Raw genomic sequence first — 19,628 nt, 5'->3', positions numbered from 1 at the left:
TTGGAGTTCACATTTAGCAGGAATGGTTTGCGGAGGCCATGTCACATTTACAAAGCCCCTGAGGGGACAAAACAGTGAAAACCCCAAACAAGTGACCCCATTTTGGAAACTATACCCCTTGAGGAAATTATCTAGGGGTATAGTGAGCATTTTGACCCCACAGGTTTTTTGCAGAAATTTTTGCAAGTAGGCTGTGAAAATGAAAATCTACATTTTTTCAAATAAAATGTAGGTTTAGCTAATTTTTTTTCATTTCCACAAGGACTAAAGGAGAAAAATCACCATAAAATTTGTAAAGAAATTTCTCCCGAGTAAAACAGTACCCCACATGTGGTAATAAACGGCTGTTTGGACACACGGCGAGGCTGAGAAGGGAAAGAGCGCCATTTGGCTTTTGGAACTCAAATTTAGCAGGAATGGTTTGCGGAGGCCATGTTACATTTACAAAGCCCCTGAGGGGACAAAACAGTGGAAACCCCCCACAAGTGACCCCATTTTGGAAACAACACCCATTGAGGAAATTATCTAGGGGTATAGTGAGCGATTTGACACCACAGTTTTTTTGCAGAAATTATTGGAAGTAGGCCCTGAAAATAATAATCTACATTTTTTCAAAGAAAATGTAGGTTTAGCTAATTTTTTCTCATTTCCAGAAGGACTAAAGGAGAAAAAGCACCACAAAATTTGTAAAGCAATTTCTCCCGAGTAAAACAATACCCCACATGTGGTAATAAACGGCTGTTTGGACACACGGCAGGGCTTAGAAGGGAAAGAGCACTATTTGACTTTTTGAGATCACATTTAGCAGGAATGATTTGCGGAGGCCAGGTCACATTTGCAAAGCCCCTGAGGGGACAAAACAATGAAAACGCCCAAAAAGGGACTCCATTTAGGAAACTACACCTCTTGAAGAATGCATCTAGGGGTGTAGTGAGCATTTTGACCCCACAGATGTTTCATAGAATTTATTAGAATTAGGCAGTGAAAATAAAAACAGTCCTTTTTCTTCAATAAGACGTAGCTTTAGCGCAAATTTTTTCATTTTCTCAACAAATAAAGGAAAAAAAGAACCCAACATTTGTAAAGCTATTTCTCCCGAGTACGGCAATACCCCATATGTGGTCATAAACTGCTGTTTGGGCAAACGGCAGGGCTCAGAAGGGAAGGACCGCCATTTGGAGTGCAGATGTTGCTGGATTGGTTTCTGGGCACCTGTGGGCCCAAAACAGTGGAAACCCCCCAGAAGTGACCCCATTTTGTAAACTACACCCCTCAATGCATTTACCAAGGGGTGTAGTAAGCATTTTAACCCTGCAGGTGTTTTGTAGAAATTAGTGTGCGCTCAATGTTGCAGAGTGAAAATGGGATTTTTTTCCATAGATATGCCAATATGTGGTGCCCGGCTTGTGCCACCATAACAAGACAGCTCTCTAATTATTATGCGGTGTTTCCCGGTTTTAGAAACACCCTACATGTGGCCCTAATCTTTTGTCTGGACATATGACAGGGCTCAGAAGTGAAGAGTACCATGCGGAGTGGAGGCCTAATTTGGCGATTTACAAAGTATTGGTTCACAACTGCAGAGGCTCAGATGTGAAATAATAAAAAGAAACCCCTGATAAGTGACCCCATTATGGAACTGCACCCCTCAAGGCATTTATTAAGGGGTGTAGTGAGCATTTTCACCCCACAGGTCTTTTCCATAAATGAATGCGCTGCGGATGGTGCAAATTAAAAATTTATATTTTTCCCTAGATATGCCATTCAGTGGCAAATATGTCATGCCCAGCTTATGACGCTGGAGACACACACCACAAAAATTGTTAAAAGGGTTCTCACGGGTATGACGGTGCCATATATGTTGAAGGAAACTGCTGTTTGGGCACGCTGTAGGGTTCAGGGCCGAGGGAGCACCATTTGGCTTTTGGAGAGCGGATTTTGCTTGGTACTATATTTGTTTGAGTATTGCTGGTGTTTTATAATGTGGGGGTACATGTAAGCGGGGCGGAGTATATAAGGGGCATAGTCAGGTGGTATAAAAAAATAAAAATAATCCATAGATGTGTGTTACGCTGTGAAGCAATCCTTTCTGCACAGGCCGGTGTCGCACTGATAAATGGTGTCATTTCTTATCCCCCTTTTGGTCCACACTCCGCGCCTTTGTAGTTTGGGGAATTTTGCTGGGAAAGTATTATCCTGGTATAATACGGGCACCGTCGCTTCCATCGGATATGATTGGGCCCTCCCTTCCTGGTTCCCTAATTTTAGGTCCTTGATAAATCGCCTCTTGAAACAGAAGAAATGTTCTCCTCGGGCACAACTGCATATTTTTTTATTTCCTGACTTATTGGAGCCATAACTAATTTTATTTTTCATAGACGTAGCGGTATGAGGGCTGGTTTGTTGCGGGACGAGCTGTAGTTATTATTGGTACCATTTTGGGGTACATGTGACTTTTTGATCACCTTTTATCCTATTTTTTGGGATGCCAGGTAAACCAAAAAACGCAATTCTGGCACAGCTTTTTTTGGGTTTTTTTTATACAGAGTTCACCACGCATTATAAACTACATGTTACCTTTATTCTGCGGGTCAGTACGATTCCGGCGATACCTCATTTATAGAACTTTTTTATGTTTTACAACTTTTTGCACAATAAAATTACTTTTGTAAAAAGAATGTATTTTTTCTGTCGCCAAGTTGTGAGAACCATAACGTTTTAATTTTTTTGTCGACGGAGTTGTATGAGGGCTTGTTTTTTGCGGGACGAGCTATAGTTTTTATAGGTACCATTTTTGGATACGTGCGACTTTTTGATCACTTTTTATTGTAATATTTGTAGGGCAAAGTGACTAAAAAACAGAAACTCTGGTAACGTTTTTTACGGGTTTTTTTTACGCTGTTCACCGCGTGCAATAAATAATATAATATTTTGATACCTCCGGTCGTTACGGTCGTGGCGATACCAAATACATATGGTTTATTATTATTTTTCAATAATAAAGGACTTGATAAGAGTAAAAGGGGGATTGTGTGTTATTTGATTACTTGAAACTTTTATTGTTTTCAAACTTTTATTTTTTGCACTTTTTTTTACACTTTTTTATACTTTTTTTACACTTTTTCTCAAGTCCCACTAGGGGACTTGAAGGTCCAACGGTCAGATTTTTTTTTTTCTAATACATTGCACTACCTATGTAGTGCAATGTATTAGATCTGTCAGTCATTCACTGACAGCAAGCCGTTTAGGCTTCGCCTCCCGGCGGGGCCTAAATCGGCTTCCGTAATGGCAGAGCAGGAGACCATTGTGTCTCCTGTTGCCATAACAGCAGTCGCCAGTCCCGATTGCCTGTCAGGGCTGGCGATCTGCTTGTAACCGCTACGATGCAGCAATCGCTTTCGATTGCTGCATCGAAGGGGTTAATGGCAGGGATCGGAGCTAGCTCCGGTTCCTGCCGTTACAGGTGGATGTCAGCTGTACAGTACAGCTGACTTCCACCGCTGATGACGCCGGATCAGCTCCTGACCCGGCGCCATCTTGCCGGCAGCTACGGAAGCCGATCAGGCTCCGCCGCCGGGCGGATCTTGACCGGCTTCGGTGCTAGGCAGACCGGGAGGCCAGTATTAGGCCTCCGGTTGCCATTGCAGCCACCGGAACCCCGGCAATTTCATTACTGGGGTTCCGATGAGCTGCAAACACCTTAAGTGCAGCGATCGCGTTTGAGCGCTGCACTTAAGGGGTTAATGGCGGGGATCGAAGCTAATTTCGGTCCCCGCCGTTACAGTCGGATGTCAGCTGTAAGATACAGCTGAGATCCGGTGATGATGGGACCGGCTCAGCTTCTGAGCCGGTGCCAAACGTTTGACGTACATGTACGGCAAGATGCGGGAAGTCAGTACTTTCCATGACGTACATGTACGTCAAATGTCGGGAAGGGGTTAAAAAATAAAAAAACAACAAAAAACAAAAACACATTTCCTTCCAAAAAAGTGTACATAGCCTATAACAGTGGTAGAGAGTGGGGGAAGGGGCTCTGTCTAGGAACGAATGAATAGCCGTAAGGGTCTGGCAGATTAGCAGCAGAATTAAGGGCCAAGATATGGTGTTGGAAGATATCGAAAATCTTAGTATCAGTCTTAAAACTAAATCGGCTTACAATCATTGGCAGCAACATGTACTTTGTCCATTAATGTAGCACAACGAAGATCGCAGTTGTTTCTGATACATAGGGTGTATAGGACCCCGTGGGTGCTGAAACAAATGGGATTAAGAGCAGATGCCAAGTGCCCTAGGTGCCCGGAGGAAAAAGCAGACATCCTTCATATGTTCTGGACATGCGGGAGGTTGGGGATTCTGTGGACGGAAATATTGGAACTAGTGGGGAGAGTGTTTGAGGTACAGATTCCATGGGATCCTGTGGTAATGCTGCTAGGGTATGTTGGAGATTTGGTGGGGGATAGGATGTCAGGGTTGGCAATTGCTAAAATACTGTATCAAGTTAGGAAAGGAATAGCAAAGAACTGGCTGGATGCGGAGCCACCATCAAAACAAGAAATCATAGGGGCACTTAACTCACAGGTTCTGATGGAATATAGGATATACTCCAAGAGGGGGTCCAGGGTCTAGTTTGAAAAACAATGGGCTAGGTGGATTGATCAATCTGGGTATGCTTCTGTGGAGCTAATGACACTAAGGTCACACGTTCAGGTATAGGGCCACTGACCGGGGGGGGGGTACATACGGAGAGCAGGCGTAGGATGGGGAATGGAAAAGGGGAAGAGAAGGAGAGAGGATTGGAAAAGTGGTACTGAAAAGACCGGCTGGGGGGATACAAGGGGGAGTTGGGGGGAAGGGAATGTTTGGTTGGATGTAAATAATTGGGTCTGTTGAAATTTGTTTATACACTGTATGAGAACGTACAATGACCTGTAATAATGTGGAGTTTATTGAATAAAATTGAACTGATTAAAAAAAAAAAAAATCGGCTTACAATCAAAGGAGCGTATGTTTAAGCGACATGCAAACTGAAAAGTTGGTTTATGGTTAGTCGTGTAAAAGCGATGGCAGGACCATCTCTGTTGGCGCTCTGCCTGGAAAGAAAGACTGAGATCTCGCTGTATTTTAGCGTCGACTAATGCAGATGAGATTTGGAATGTTGGGGAGCATTTATAATCGGACTCTTGGAGACAGAAGCCATGTAGAGCTGCCTTGTGGGCTTCTCACAAGATAGATGGAGAAGAGACGGAGGTATCGTTCATATTAAAATATTTGTTAAGTTGATTTACTAAAATAGTGAGGACTTCAGGGTAGGAAGCGAGGCATCATTAAGAGACCAGTTACCAAAGGAAGGTTTAGGAAGTATAGAACTGCATGTGATGGTAACAGGATTATGGTCGGACCAAGGCCCAGATAAAATAGTTGCTGAGGCGACACTGGGAAGAAAGGAGGCACATGTAAAGGTATGGTCTATCCTCGTGTAAAGTTGGTGTGGAGTGGAGAAGTGAGTGTAATTCTGTAAGTATGGCCTTTTTCTGTGTTTCTGTATATATATATGTCCCCTTGTTTTTATCGGTTTGGTTTGTGTATCAGGAACATTTAGTTCCAGTTAGGGAGTTAGGGACTCGCAAGTCTGGGGATCCTTGTCGTGGATTGCGAACTTGTGTCCTTTTGGCCTAAATTATTACTAATACCCCAGGTATTTTTCATGCTTACTTTATTTGCTTCTTTTGGACACAGCCGGGTCTTTGATGCTGGGAGAGCATGGTGTGTTGTGGTTTGGCATAGTAAGCAGAGTAGCCCGATCTATGAATTATCAAGGCGTCACAAATAGGCTTCTACCTGGCTAATCACGTTGCGCCTCATGACTTACACGCTATCCCTCCATGTTTCACACACTTGCACCCCATTATTCATTTATTTTTATTGAGGCACTTTACTCATTACTGCCCCCTATATTTCACTTATATTATTATAACTTGCACCTACACTATTCATTTATTATTTTTTACTACACATCCCATGCACCACACCACTCCCCTCAAGACTAGTGGGAGTGGCTATTATTTAAAGCAGCTGCTCACTCGCCCTCATCAGCATTTCTGACCTGGCTGTGTCCATTTGTAAGTATGGCCTTTTTCGGTGTTTTTGTATATATATGTCCCCTTGTTTTTATCAGTTTGGTAATTCTGTGTTGTAAGATGAAGCTCATGCCTAGGGTCAGAAGTCCTTTCAAGGGAGGCTTGCATAAATCAGCAATGTGTATATGCCAAACCTTATTCTCTGTGCATTTAAGGCAGGGGTCTCAAGCACGCGGCCCACGGGCCGCATGCGGCCCCTGGGGCTGTCATCTGCGGCCCGCGGGACACAGAGCCGCTAGTATCGGCTCTGCTCCGAGACTCTGGAATTCCCTGACATCGCTGTCCACATATGAACAGCGATGTCTGGGTCTTGCCCAGAGCGGAGCATAGCGCTGGTGTCGGCTCTGCTCCTGGACTCTGTGGAATTCCCTGACATCGCTGTCCACATATGAACAGCGATATCTGGGGCTTCCCCAGAGCCGGAGTCCCGAGCAGAGCGCTGGTGTCGGCTCTGACCGGGACTCTGTGGAATTCCCTGACATCGCTGCCCATATATGGACAGTGTGTCAGGGTCTTGCCCAGAGCGGAGCAGAGCTGGTGTCGGCTCTGCTCCTGGACTCTGTGGAATTCCCTGACATCGCTGTCCACATATGAACAGCGATGTCTGGGGCTTCCCCAGAGCCGGAGTCCCGAGCAGAGCGCTGGTGTCGGCTCTGCTCCGGGACTCTGTGGAATTCCCTGACATCGCTGTCCACATATGAACAGCGATGTCTGGGGCTTCCCCAGAGCCGGAGTCCCGGGCAGAGCGCTAGTACAGGCTCTGCTCCGGGACTCTGTAGAATTCCCTGACATCGCTGCCCATATGTGGACAGTGTGTCAGGGTCTTCCCCATAGCGGAGTCCCGGGCAGAGCGCTAGTAAAGGGGACTAAGGCCTCATGCATTTTTTTTCCTCCCGCTAGTATAGGCTCTGCTCCGGGACGCTGCGGAATTCCCTGACATATCTGCCCATATATGGACAGTGTGTCAGGGTCTTCCCCAGAGCGGAGTCCCGGGCAGAGCGCTAGTATCGGCTCTGCTCCGGGACTCTGGGGTAGCCTCTGACATCGCTGTCCATACATCGACAATGATGTCAGGGGCTTCCCCAGAGCAGGAGTCCCAGTGATGTCAGGAGCACAGCTGGAGTCCCAGGAAGAGCCTACTAGTGCTCTGCCTGGGACTCCAGCTCTGGGCAAGCCCCTGACATCACTGGGGCAGCCTCTACAGAGGGCACTGGGGCAGCCTCTACAGAGGGCACTGGGGCAGCCTCTACAGAGGGCACTGGGGCAGCCATCTACAAGTGGGTGTGTGACAGTATCTACAGAGGGCACTGTGGCCTTATCTACAGAGGGCACTGTGGCCTTATCTACAGAGGGCACTGTGGCCTTATCTACAGAGGGCACTGTGGCCTTATCTACAGAGGGCACTGTGGCCTTATCTACAGAGGGCACTGTGGCCTTATCTACAGAGGGCACTGTGGCCTTATCTACAGAGGGCACTGTGGCCTTATCTACAGAGGGCACTGTGGCCTTATCTACAGAGGGCACTGTGGCCTTATCTACAGAGGGCACTGTGGCCTTATCTACAGAGGGCACTGTGGCCTTATCTACAGAGGGCACTGTGGCCTTATCTACAGAGGGCACTGTGGCCTTATCTACAGAGGGCACTGTGGCCTTATCTACAGAGGGCACTGTGGCCTTATCTACAGAGGGCACTGTGGCCTTATCTACAGAGGGCACTGTGGCCTTATCTACAGAGGGCACTGTGGCCTTATCTACAGAGGGCACTGTGGCCTTATCTACAGAGGGCACTGTGGCCTTATCTACAGAGGGCACTGTGGCCTTATCTACAGAGGGCACTGTGGCTTTATCTACAGAGGGCACTGTGGCTTTATCTACAGAGGGCACTGTGGCTTTATCTACAGAGGGCACTGTGGCTTTATCTACAGAGGGCACTGTGGCCTTATCTACAGAGGGCACTGTGGCCTTATCTACAGAGGGCACTGTGGCCTTATCTACAGAGGGCACTGTGGCCTTATCTACAGAGGGCACTGTGGCCTTATCTACAGAGGGCACTGTGGCCTTATCTACAGAGGGCACTGTGGCCTTATCTACAGAGGGCACTGTGGCCTTATCTACAGAGGGCACTGTGGCCTTATCTACAGAGGGCACTGTGGCCTTATCTAGGGGTGTGTTGCATTATCCACAGAGGGCACTGCGGCAGCATCCACAGAGGGCACTGCGGCAGCATCCACAGAGGGCACTGCGGCAGCATCCACAGAGGGCACTGCGGCACTATCTAAAAAGGTGCTGCCCAAACTTGACATGTGTGCTAACTGAGCCGCCGGACTGCATTTAGCGACACTTAAACTGGAAAGCTGGATTGTTGAAATAAGCACGTGGAGAAATCTCAAATTTAAAACCTAGCGCTATTATTATAGTAATGTAGTATTATTATTCTAGTAATATAGTGTTATAGTAGTTCAAATAGCTAATTGATTAACAATAATTTTGTATTGTATCAAATTTGAAAGTAATGCGGCCCGTCAACGTCCCATTTTTTCTATATGCGGCCCACTTACCCGGCCGAGTTTGAGACCCCTGATTTAAGGTATGCCTTAACAGTTACTAATAAAGGTCCCCATGTCTGTCCAGTATTGGGCCGGAAACAGCTGTTGCACTTTCAAATGCTAAAAATGATGTAGTCATAAAATAGTTTAAAAAAAAAAGCAGAAAAACCAAGATTGATGCATTTATAAAATAACAATAAAGCAAGAATCATTTTTATACCTCTCCAGGGCGAATTTTAACAAAAAAGCTGCTTCTTTTATATGAGATTTTCAAGACTTTGGGCCATGGGAAACGGTTGATCCTCAGGTTGTCCTTAAAGACCATCAGACCCCCAGAACAGACTCCAAGTTTTATGTCCACTCCCTCCAAGTCCTAGATAAAAAATTAGGTTACGCCATTGACAATGTACACAACAGTTTTGCATAAATACTACGCAAAACACAAGCGGGTATGTATGCAAGGCAAAAAATACCATAGAATCACCATAAATGCCACAAAAATATATTTTATTCAGAGTAAATACACCACAAAAATGATTAAAAACATTAAAGAAAGCATTAACATACTAGACAAAATCTCTTGGGGGTTGCCACCCTGATAAGTGGCCGACAAAGAAAACCCCCACACTCCCACCTAATCCCCTCAACATGCGTTCCTAGTATTAAAGCAGGAGCCAAAAAATGTTGCATCAAACCATCTGCATGAAAACAGCATAGTTACGTGATAGCCAGAGAGGGGGAAAAGGGGACTAAGGCCTCATGCATTTTTTTTCCTCCCGTAAATACGGGTCCTTTGTCACACGTATTCCACTAGTATTTACGGACCTGTGCCAGTAAATACAGGTCCAGTGTCACCAGTATTCCACCCGTATTTACGGACCCGTTTTCTCTGCACTAATCGGCAGCCCCTTCTCTCTATCAGTGCTGTAAAGAGAGAAGGGGCAGCCCTTTCGGGCAAAGTTTCCGCAGCGATTGAAAGTAAAAGAAGTTCATACGTACCGTTGTCTTGGTGACACATCCCTCTTTTGACATCCAGTCCGACCTCCCTGGATGACGCGGCAGTCCTTGTGACCGCTGCAGCCTGTGATTGGCTGTAGCGGTCACATGGGATGAAACATCATCCCGGGAGGCCGGACTGGAGGAAGAAGCAGGTAAGTTAACTTTTAATACTATTAACTCCAGCGGTAGTCACTGACCCGGGTGCTGAAAGAGTTACTGCCGATCAGTTAACTCTTTCAGCACCCTGGACAGCGACTAACCCCATACGTTGCCTAGCAACGCTCCCGTAATTACGGGTGAACACACGTAGCCACCCGTAATTACGGGAGCCCCATAGACTTCTATGGGCCTGCCCGTGCCATTATTACGGCCTGAAATAGGACATGTTCCATATTTTTCAACGGCACAGGCACCTTCCTGTAAGCATACGGGGAGGTAACCTTGGCCAATAGAAGTCTATGGGCCGTAATTACGGCTCGAGTGTTTTTACGTTCGTGTGCATGAGGCCTTAATGCTACATAACAAATAGTCAAAATATATTTTAGGCTACTACTATGCAATTAATGGTATTTTTTATTTTTATTTTAAATACAGCACACCGCCAAATCACAGGTTTTGCAGAAGAATGTATCGGCGGTACATGCTCCTGCAATACCTGCATAAGCCTGAAGAAGGGTGTAATTACAATGTTGCATAATCATTTCCCGTGCACCTTGTGTATTTAGTAGTGCGTTATATATACCATTAATTGCTTCAAACAACCCTAGAGTGCGATCTCCACCTTTCAACTATGCAAACAGCTCGGATGGAGCCTTACCGTTTCATTAAATTAAAATACTGAATACGAAAATGGTTGAATTTAAAAACAAATAGTCATACCTTGGCTTGATGAATATCCACACCATACATCGTCAGCTTTTTGGCATTTTCTAGAAATTCCAAGTCAGCTTGGGCTGGAGTCATTGATCTGATCAAATAATGGAAATTATTATAAACATGTCCTAGAGCTTTCGGTTAGCAATATTAAGGAAGACACTTTTTAACCCCTTAAGAACGCAGCCTAGTTTGGGCCTTAAGGCTCAGAGAACATTTTTCACTTTATGTGGTAATACCTTTGGACTAGGGATGTCACGATACCAGAATTTGGACTTCGATATCGATACTTCGTTTAGTATTGCGATTTCGATACCAATTTCGATACTTTGCCAACAGTAATAAAAAAAAAAAAAAAAAAAGGTTCTTCCGTTTTTGGATGTGAGGCGCGACGTGTGATGAATTTTGAATGCGCCTCACATTAATAGTAATTAATCCCATCATGTTTCTCAGTCATAATGGGTTAATGTGTGAGGTACATGATGGGGTTAATTACTATTAATGTGAGGAACATGGAGGTTAAATTCATCGCACCTCGCATTAATAAGTGATAGAAAGCAGTGTTTATTTCATTTTTTTACAGCGTACACATCATAAATGATGCAAAAACATTGTTGTCCGCGCCATTACTGAATGTGTGTATTTTATGTATTGAGACTTATTTTAATGTTTATTGTAAAAAAGGTGTGTGTGTATTTTTTTTTTTAATTTAACAATACTTTGTTTTTACTTTATTTTTAAACTTTAATGTACTGACATATATCAGTTATGTGCCAGTACATTAGCCTGTGGACGGATAGCACACAGGCAGTTGTTAGGACATACCTAAGTATGCCCTAACAACAAGAAATATGTTAAGACAGCCCTGGGGTCCGTCAATGGACCCTGGGCTGTCTGGCCATATATGGTATGGCCCCTAGGTTGCTCCCTCTGTAGGAGCGGTGCTGCAGTGGCGGTAGCCGCCATGCGGTGCTGCAACCGCTAGAGTAGGAACCCACTTTAAAGAGGTCGCCGTGAAGTGGCAAGTGGGCTTATACAGTTTGATCAAAATGTTTACAAAGAACCTAATGTTCACGTTTCTAAATTATGCCTAGCGGCTCAGATCAACGTATATATTGTGGATTGTGCGGTCCATGTGTAGTTTCTCACAATGCTGATATTGTATAGTCTATCCTCCTCATTTCTTTTGTTTTACTTGGTACCAGCACTCCACGCATTTGAAAAAATACCCAGCTGATTTTAATTCAGGAATGACCTCATAAGTGTTCCTCCTCTTGCTTGTGCTCTCAGTTGGCCACTGGGGGCGCATGGCAAGGTGAGCTCATTCCATCTGTTCACATGTTGTGATAAAGAAGAAATGGAGACAGCACTACCAAATTTTCAAAGTGAAGATCCTTTTATTCCACGGTGCAACGTTTCAGCTCAATACGAGCCTTTCACATGTTGTGGTGCTGTATGGTGGTGTCTGTTGCTGTAGTGCTGCACTTGTGGGGGGACGTGGCCCAGAGCCAAGGAGGCTTGGCACGGTCTGAAGGAATGGGTGCTTTTGGGCCCCTGGGTTGCTCCCTCTGCAGGAGTGGTGCTGCGGTGGCGGTAGCCGCCATGCGGTGCTGCAACCGCTAGAGTAGGGACCCACTTTAAAGAGGTCGCCGTGAAGTGGCAAGTGGGCTTATACAGTTTGCTCAAAATGTTTACAAAGAACCTCATGTTCATGTTTCTAAATTATGCCTAGCGGCTCAGATCAACATATATATTGTGGATTGTGCGGTCCATGTCTAGTTTCTCACAATGCTGATATATGGTATGTCCCTCGATCGCGTCACAGGAATTCCCTGTGACGCGATCCATGGGCATCCCCCCTTCTCATTTTCCCCTGAATGCTGCAGTCCGCTTTGATGGCAGCATTCAGGGGAATAGCGGCGGAGATGAGAGGTTTCTCTGATCTCCGCCATAATTGAGCGGGGCTGCAGCTGTGTAATACAACCATTGCCCCGTTCCTGACAGGAAGTGCGCGCGCGGTCAGCATGAGGTGATGCGGCCGGCGCTGCACTAATGAGCACTAACTACCTCAGTATGCCCTAACAGGAAATATGGTAAGACCACACTGGGGTCCTTGAATGGACCCTGGGCTGGTTGCCCATATATGGTATGTCCCCCTTCTCATTTTCCCCTGAATGATGTGGTTAGCTTTGATCACAACATTCTGGAGAATAGCAATGGAGATGAGATTTATCTGATCTTCGCCATTATAGAGCGGGGCAGCGGCTGTTTAATACAGCCATTGCCCCGCTCCTGACAATAAGTGCGCGCGCGGTAAGCATGAGGCCGGCGCTGCACTAAAGACCGTCAGTTCAGTCACTGAGGACAGAACATGGGTGTTTTGCAGTGCGCCCGCCATGTTCTGTATTCAGTGCCGCCGCTCATTAGTGCAGCGCCGGCCGCATAGCATTATACTGACGACGCGCACATGTCAGGACTCAGGAGCGGGTCAATGGCTGTATTACACAGCTGCAGCCCTGCTCTCATACATTCATGTATTACTATACGAAGCCGTGCAGCCGCACAGCTTCGTATAGAAATACATGAAATAACGGTATCGAACCGTTTGAGGATGCACGGTATCAAACCATTATCGAAGTTTCGATGCATCGTTCATCCCTACTTGACACACAATATGTTGCTGCTGGATTGTGCCCTGCTCTCACCCCTTCTGAGTGTTTGCCCAAACAGAGTCTTAGGGAGGCCTCTTAGGTTTTTTCTAGCAGTGCCGCATGCCACAGGACTTCTGGAAGCGAGGCACTTGAAGAGTGGGATGCTGGTATAAATATTATCCAGGTAGAGGCGGTAACCCTGGTCCAGTAGTGGGTGCACCAAATCCCACACAATTTCTGCGGTAACTCCCAGTAAGGGGGGGGGGGGGGGCGCATTCTGGGGGCTGAACACTGCGGTCCTTCCCTTCATAAACCCTCAATTTATAAGTATACCCTGATGCACTCTCGCACAGCTTATACATCTTCACGCCATACCTTGCCCTCTTACTCGGCAGGTACTGGCGGAATTGAAGCCTCCCTTTAAAATGTACCAGGGACTCATCAATAGAAATACACTTCTCAGGGGTGTATGCTTGGACAAACCAGGCACTGAAATGGTCTAATAGGGGTCTCAGTTTATACAAACTGTCAAAACTGGGGTCATCTCGGGGTGGGCACGGCTCATTATCCGTATAATGTAAGAAGCGAAGTATTGCCTCATAACGCATCCTGGACATGGCCATACGGTACATCGGGGTGTGGTATAAGATGTCTGTGCTCCAGTAGGTCCTAATGGACGGCTTCTTCAGAAGCCCCATGTTCAAGTGAAGTCCCCAGAACTTGCCCAACTCTGCTGCGTCTACAGGGGCCCACCTGTGGGATTGGGCATAAAATGATGTGGGGGTTCTTCGTAATATATTGTTGGGCATATAAACTTGTCTGTGAGACCATAACCTCTATAAAGTCACCAGTGAAAAAACGTAAAAAAGTCTATCTTACTGAGCCCTGCCGTGTTAAATTTGATGCCCGGACTGCCCGTATACTCGGGGATTTTGGGCTCATAATTGTCTGGTGTGGGGGTTCATTTGGGGTCACTTCGCTCTGGGGCTTCAACTGCGACGGGGTCACTTCTCAGGGGTTTCAACTGTGGTTGTGGTCCTGGGACGTCTCCTAGGTGGTCCCTCTCCATCACTAGATGAGGAGGTTAACAAATAAAAATAAATTAAAAAAAAACACCATCCGACGAGACGGTCGGAGGAAAGAAAGGAATAGGCCTCTTCGGCAGAAAATTACCTTTTGGGACATCTTTTATTATTTGTGTGTGACAAGTGTAAATTGTGTGCTTAGACACGTTTATTATGTATACAGAACAAAAAAAAAAAAAAAAAAAACGTTCAAAAACTTGAACAAAATAAAAATATAATTCCCTAACTAAAAGCAATGGGATGCTACCCAAAACGTTTTTTGTTTTTTTTTATAGAATGAGTGGACTTCCCTACACTATAACTAGGGCGAGGGTTCCAAACATTAAACCTAACTAGATTTTTTTTATAACTTCCCTAACGCTAAGCCTAACTACGGTGACGATTATCTGACACTAAACTTAACTAGATTATTCCGAGCTTCCCCGACGCTAAACCTAATTAGATTATTCCGAGCTTCCCTGACACGAAGCCTAACTACGGTAACGGGTGCCTGACGCAAAACCTAGCTAGATTATTCCGAGCTTCCCTGAAACTAAACCTAACTACAGTGATGGATCCATAACGCTAAAACGAACTACGGTGACTGATTCCGGACGCTAAATTCCCTGACACTAAACCGAACTACGCTTTTTGACGGTTCCGACACTAACTAACCCTAATACTAAACTAGCTAGATGATAACTTTTTAGACGAACTTTTTTTTTTTTAACTTAAATTAATTTTTGTATTTTTTTTTGTTTTTTGTATTCTATAAAGAAAAGAAAAAAAATAATCCAGAGGGACCAAGAAATGTGGCCCTGAAGACTAAGAAGTGGTCAGTGATAGATCACTGGCCAAAAACGGGGATGACAAGGGGAACACAAGGAGGACAGGAGTGGGAAGTGGATGGAGCAGGTGGGAAGTACAAAAAAGTAACTTTTTCAAGCTTTTTTTAAAGTTTTCTCAGCACAATTCTCCTGACACAACCGCTCTGAACTACTCTCTAATGCCAACAGAGAAGTTCAGGGCGGGTGCGGCAGGATGTGAGGTCTGGGGCAGGAAATGATGTATGCGATAGCTGCTATTGGTTAGTAGTCACTGACTAACCAATTGCAGCGATTGCCGGGCGGGACCACTGCAATTGGTCCCGGAGTATTGAACCGCGATACCTGCTGTTTCCGACAGGAGGCTATCACAGCTCAAACACGCGCCGGTATTAAATGGCGCCGTGTTTACTCAGGTCAGTAAATTTACTGAGCTGAGCGCGAACGATGCGCTCAGCTCGACGTAATAGTACTGAGCTGAGCGGGAAGGGGGTAAGTCGGTACCCTCACTTGTCACAAACTGCCACTCAGTGGTTAAAGAAGTGAACACTGACTCAATTTTTATTTTCGTCAGGGAGGATTTGCTTATGAACTGAGGGGGCCTAAAGGTGACTCAAAAATGGAAATCTCACCTTTTATTTTCTGCACCGTGACATTACTGGGTGTATTATCCTTGTATTATGATGTGTTTATTATCCATGTGTTGTGAAATCACAGTGGTCTTTAGCCGTTCGGTGTGATAATATGGTTTATTATCCTTGTCTGTGACATCACTGTGTGCATTACTCCCTACCGGGAAGCAATGTCCACTAACCCTTTCCTATAGAAAAATGTTTATTATCTATGTTCAGTGACATCACTATTTGTTATTCCTGTTTTGTGAAATTACACAATGACTCATTGCGTGAATCATCCCTGTACATGACTGTGACTATTACCATTGCTGGTCATTACCCATGTACTGCGACATCATTACATTTATTATCCCTACACAGTCGCATCACTGTTTATTTTCCTTGTATTGTGATTTCCCTGTCGCTTACACTTGTGGTGTAATATCATATTATGCAGGTTCTGTGACATAAGTGTAGGAACTACTCCTGTGCAGTCACATCACTGTATTTTTTTTTTGCAGGGGTGTACGTTTATGAGGTCGCAGCTGCACCTGGGATATGATTTCTCAGGTGGCCCAACAGCTCCACTGCTTTATAAGAGGACATTAGTATGTAAAGTTGAGGGGCCCTGTTACAGATTTTACATTGGGCCTAGGAACTTCAAATGATACCTCGGAGTATGGACATGCCATGCCACAGATCGGAATATAAAAAGGGGACTACCTTGTGTCATAATAAAACAACTTAAGGTGTTGATGACATTGCTACTGATGACAGAAGTGCAGACATATTTTGTAAGATGTAATAAAAGAATATTTTTTTTATGGTGACGTTATATTCTACATGTTTACCTGTAAGACTTATGCAGTTCTGCAACTTTGGCCTCAAGATCCTTGGTCTGATTAGGACTCAGTTTATACTCGCTGACGTAGTCTGTGCAATGAAGGTCTTCATCATAATCTCCTACTTCTGATTGGACAGTGTAGGAACCCAAAAGAGCAAGAGTGGCAAAGGAGCATGGCAGGCTGCCACTGAGGATGTCCTTACGCAGCTGGAGACACAGGTAATATCTGTAGAAGTGTAAGAACCAAAAGTCAGCAAAAAACTGCATCTATGAGAATAGTCACTAATTAAAGCAATAACGTCAATTCTTGCCCCATACCTACAGTGATCATTATAGTGATCGCGCAATATAAACTCTCAAATGCATATATAAGTATATAAATAAGTACTCTGGAGCTGACCAAACATGAAAAAAAAAAATATCACCATCTAGCCTTTGGGTACATTCGAGTGGTTATCGTTCTCAAAAGCAAGCCATACATAAAGTTTACGCCCACTTTTACAATAAAAAATAAATAAATGTATTGCTCCAATGTATCTTACAATAAATGTGACGCAACTATGCTAATAGCCTGGATTTCAAATATCCTACCATTATGTGTCTTAGGCTGGGTTCACACGAGCATATTAACGTCCGTAATGGACGGACGTATTTTGGCTGGAAGTCCCGGACCGAACTCAGTGAAGGGAGCCGGGCTCCTAGCATCATAGTTATGTACGATGCTAGGAGTCCCTGCCTCGCTGCAGGACAACTGTCCCGTACTGAAAACATGATTACAGTACGGGACAGTAGTTCCACGGAGAGGCAGGGACTCCTAGCATCGTACATAACTATGATGCTAAGAGCCCGGCTCCCTGCAGTGTGTTCGGTCCGGGACTTCCGGCCGAAATACGTCCGTCCATTACGGACGTTAATGTGGTCGTGTGAACCCAGCCTCATGCTCCTAGGCAAAACTAGGTGTCTCCATGGTTACAGACTATAAACACTTTAGTCCAATCGTGAAGTCAAACTCCCTTTTATCAGTCCACTTATCTTGCTAACCTTCTCAACGTATAGCTCTTTTCACAGCACCGCTTAAGAGTTCAGTCAAGGTTTCAGTGAAAGGATATGTTCACACGATCTATTTTCAGCTGTTTTTCGGGCCGTAAACGCCCTGAAAAACGGATAAAAATGCGGGGGCTGAACGCCTCCAAACATCTGCCTATTTGTTTCAATGGGGAAAAACAGAGTTCCGTTCCCATGTGGCGTTTTTTTGTGCGGCTGTTTTTTAAAAACTGCCACGTAAAAAAAAAAAAAACGCCTCGTAAAAAGAAGTTCATTCTTGGGCTGTTTTTGGAGCAGTTTTTCATTGACTCAAAACGCCGCAAAAAAACACAAGTTGCTTAAAAAACGGCTGAAAATCAGAGGCTGTTTTCCCTTTAAAACAGCTCCATATTTTCAGCCGTTTTTTTTTTTAAGCATGTAAACATAGCCAAACAGCGTGCAGCGCTTTTCTTGTCATCAAAAATACTTAAACACAGACCCTTTAAAAGTCAATCGGGTTCATAAGAGTCCATTTGGATCTGTGGGGAAGCTAATCCATCAGCGGATTTGGCTCCGATATGACCGGAAGAAATGACACTAGTGTGACCAAAGCCCTCAGAAAGAAATAGGTTGACAGATTAAAGGGTGTATGACTGCAGCATCAGACTATACAGGGTTTATTTGTAGTCTGTAACCAAAGGACACACAGGTCTGCAAAGGAGGTTTTGGCACAAAGCAGGATATTTCATTTTATATTTTAGTTGCATTGAAGCAATAAAAATGTGGTTGCAATATTTGTGTGCCTGTATTTATGTGGAACTACACAATGTTGTATGCCCATACTCCAAACAACATAAACTTTTGTTTGCAGAAGTATATATATTTAAAAAAACAAAACAAAAAAAACCCCGCTGGTTGACTGATGGACTAAGGACCTGTTCACATCTGCATCAGAGGCTTTGTTAGGGGCCTCTGTCGTACATTCCCTGGTTTTTGTTAGACAACATAGCGCAGCATGCAGCACTATCTCCTCCGGCAAAAAGTCGGAACCCATTAAAGTCAATGGGTTTCTTTGGCCCTGTTGTGCTTCCAGTATTCTTGTTGTTCTGTTCCTAGGACGGAAGACAATAACCGAACCCGAAAGACAGATGTGAACAAAATCTTTGGCACAAACTTAAATTTTTATGCCATTTTAGGGGGGGGGGGGGATAAATCTAATCATTTGAGAGCAAAAAGTGCTAAGTGGCAATTACTTATTAGAAAATATATGGAACTAGCAATAAGGCCTGTGTGAAAAAAATAAAACGGGCTCTAGAAAAGTCTGCCCGGTAATATTCCACTCTGCTTCCCCTATGTCCCCTGTATGCCATCACTGTCCCCCTGGGTATGCCGTCACTGTCCCCCTGGGTATGCCATCACTGTCCCCCTGGGTATGCCATCACTGTCCCCCTGGGTATGCCATCACTGTCCCCCTGGGTATGCCATCACTGTCCCCTGTGTGTCACCACTCCATCCCCTGTATGCCCATGGTGCAAAAAAATACAATGGGCTCTAGAAAAAAAAAACTAAAAAAACCCAAAAACTTATTGGTCAGTTTTTTTTGTCATAAAAAACATTAAAATACAGAATGTGGAAGCATTTGCAGGATGATAATCCTCTCAGGGCAGGAGACATAGACCCCCTTACGCGTGTTGCTTCATAGTTTGGGTTTTTTCTAATGATTTTATTTATTTATTTAGCTCCCCACATATCTATTATACTGAATGTATCCACACACTGACACCCATATCACGACAGACACCCCCCCTACTCAATAACTTTCCACTGATGCAACGTCACCAGCTCTACATTCACCTTGGGAGAGTCCAATACTGAATATGTCTCTTCCTATACCAGAGTAGTGGAGGGGAAGGGGGCTATTGAGTAGTGGACTCTCTCAGTGTGGTTAAAAAGCAGGTTGCCTTTAAAATGTGATTAGTTGTCAACACGGCTTGCCTTTAACGCATGCGCTGAGATTAATCTTCAATTTGTTGTGATGTCATTTCATTAGGAC

The 19,628-nt window shown here is 44.7% G+C and overlaps 1 protein-coding gene across 12 annotated transcripts in view; it reads right to left on the bottom strand.

Annotated features, from left to right (window-relative positions):
* LOC142742998 (protein 4.1-like) overlaps positions 1-19,628 on the bottom strand; it is a 161,229-nt gene that overhangs the window by 58,682 nt on the left and 82,919 nt on the right. For all 12 annotated transcript variants that reach the window (XM_075853323.1, XM_075853314.1, XM_075853313.1 and 9 more), the window contains exons 7-9: positions 16,560-16,778; positions 10,562-10,649; positions 8,904-9,056 (exon numbers count right to left, since the gene is read on the bottom strand). In XM_075853323.1, the coding sequence (XP_075709438.1) occupies positions 8,904-9,056; positions 10,562-10,649; positions 16,560-16,778 (460 nt within the window). The remainder of the gene's footprint in view (positions 1-8,903; positions 9,057-10,561; positions 10,650-16,559; positions 16,779-19,628) is intronic.

The sequence above is a fragment of the Rhinoderma darwinii genome, chromosome 2 (assembly GCF_050947455.1).
Source record: "Rhinoderma darwinii isolate aRhiDar2 chromosome 2, aRhiDar2.hap1, whole genome shotgun sequence".
Classification (NCBI taxonomy): domain Eukaryota; kingdom Metazoa; phylum Chordata; class Amphibia; order Anura; family Rhinodermatidae; genus Rhinoderma; species Rhinoderma darwinii.
The sequence above is the reverse complement of the archived record's forward strand: the minus strand, read 5'-3'. Positions and strand labels throughout refer to the sequence as shown.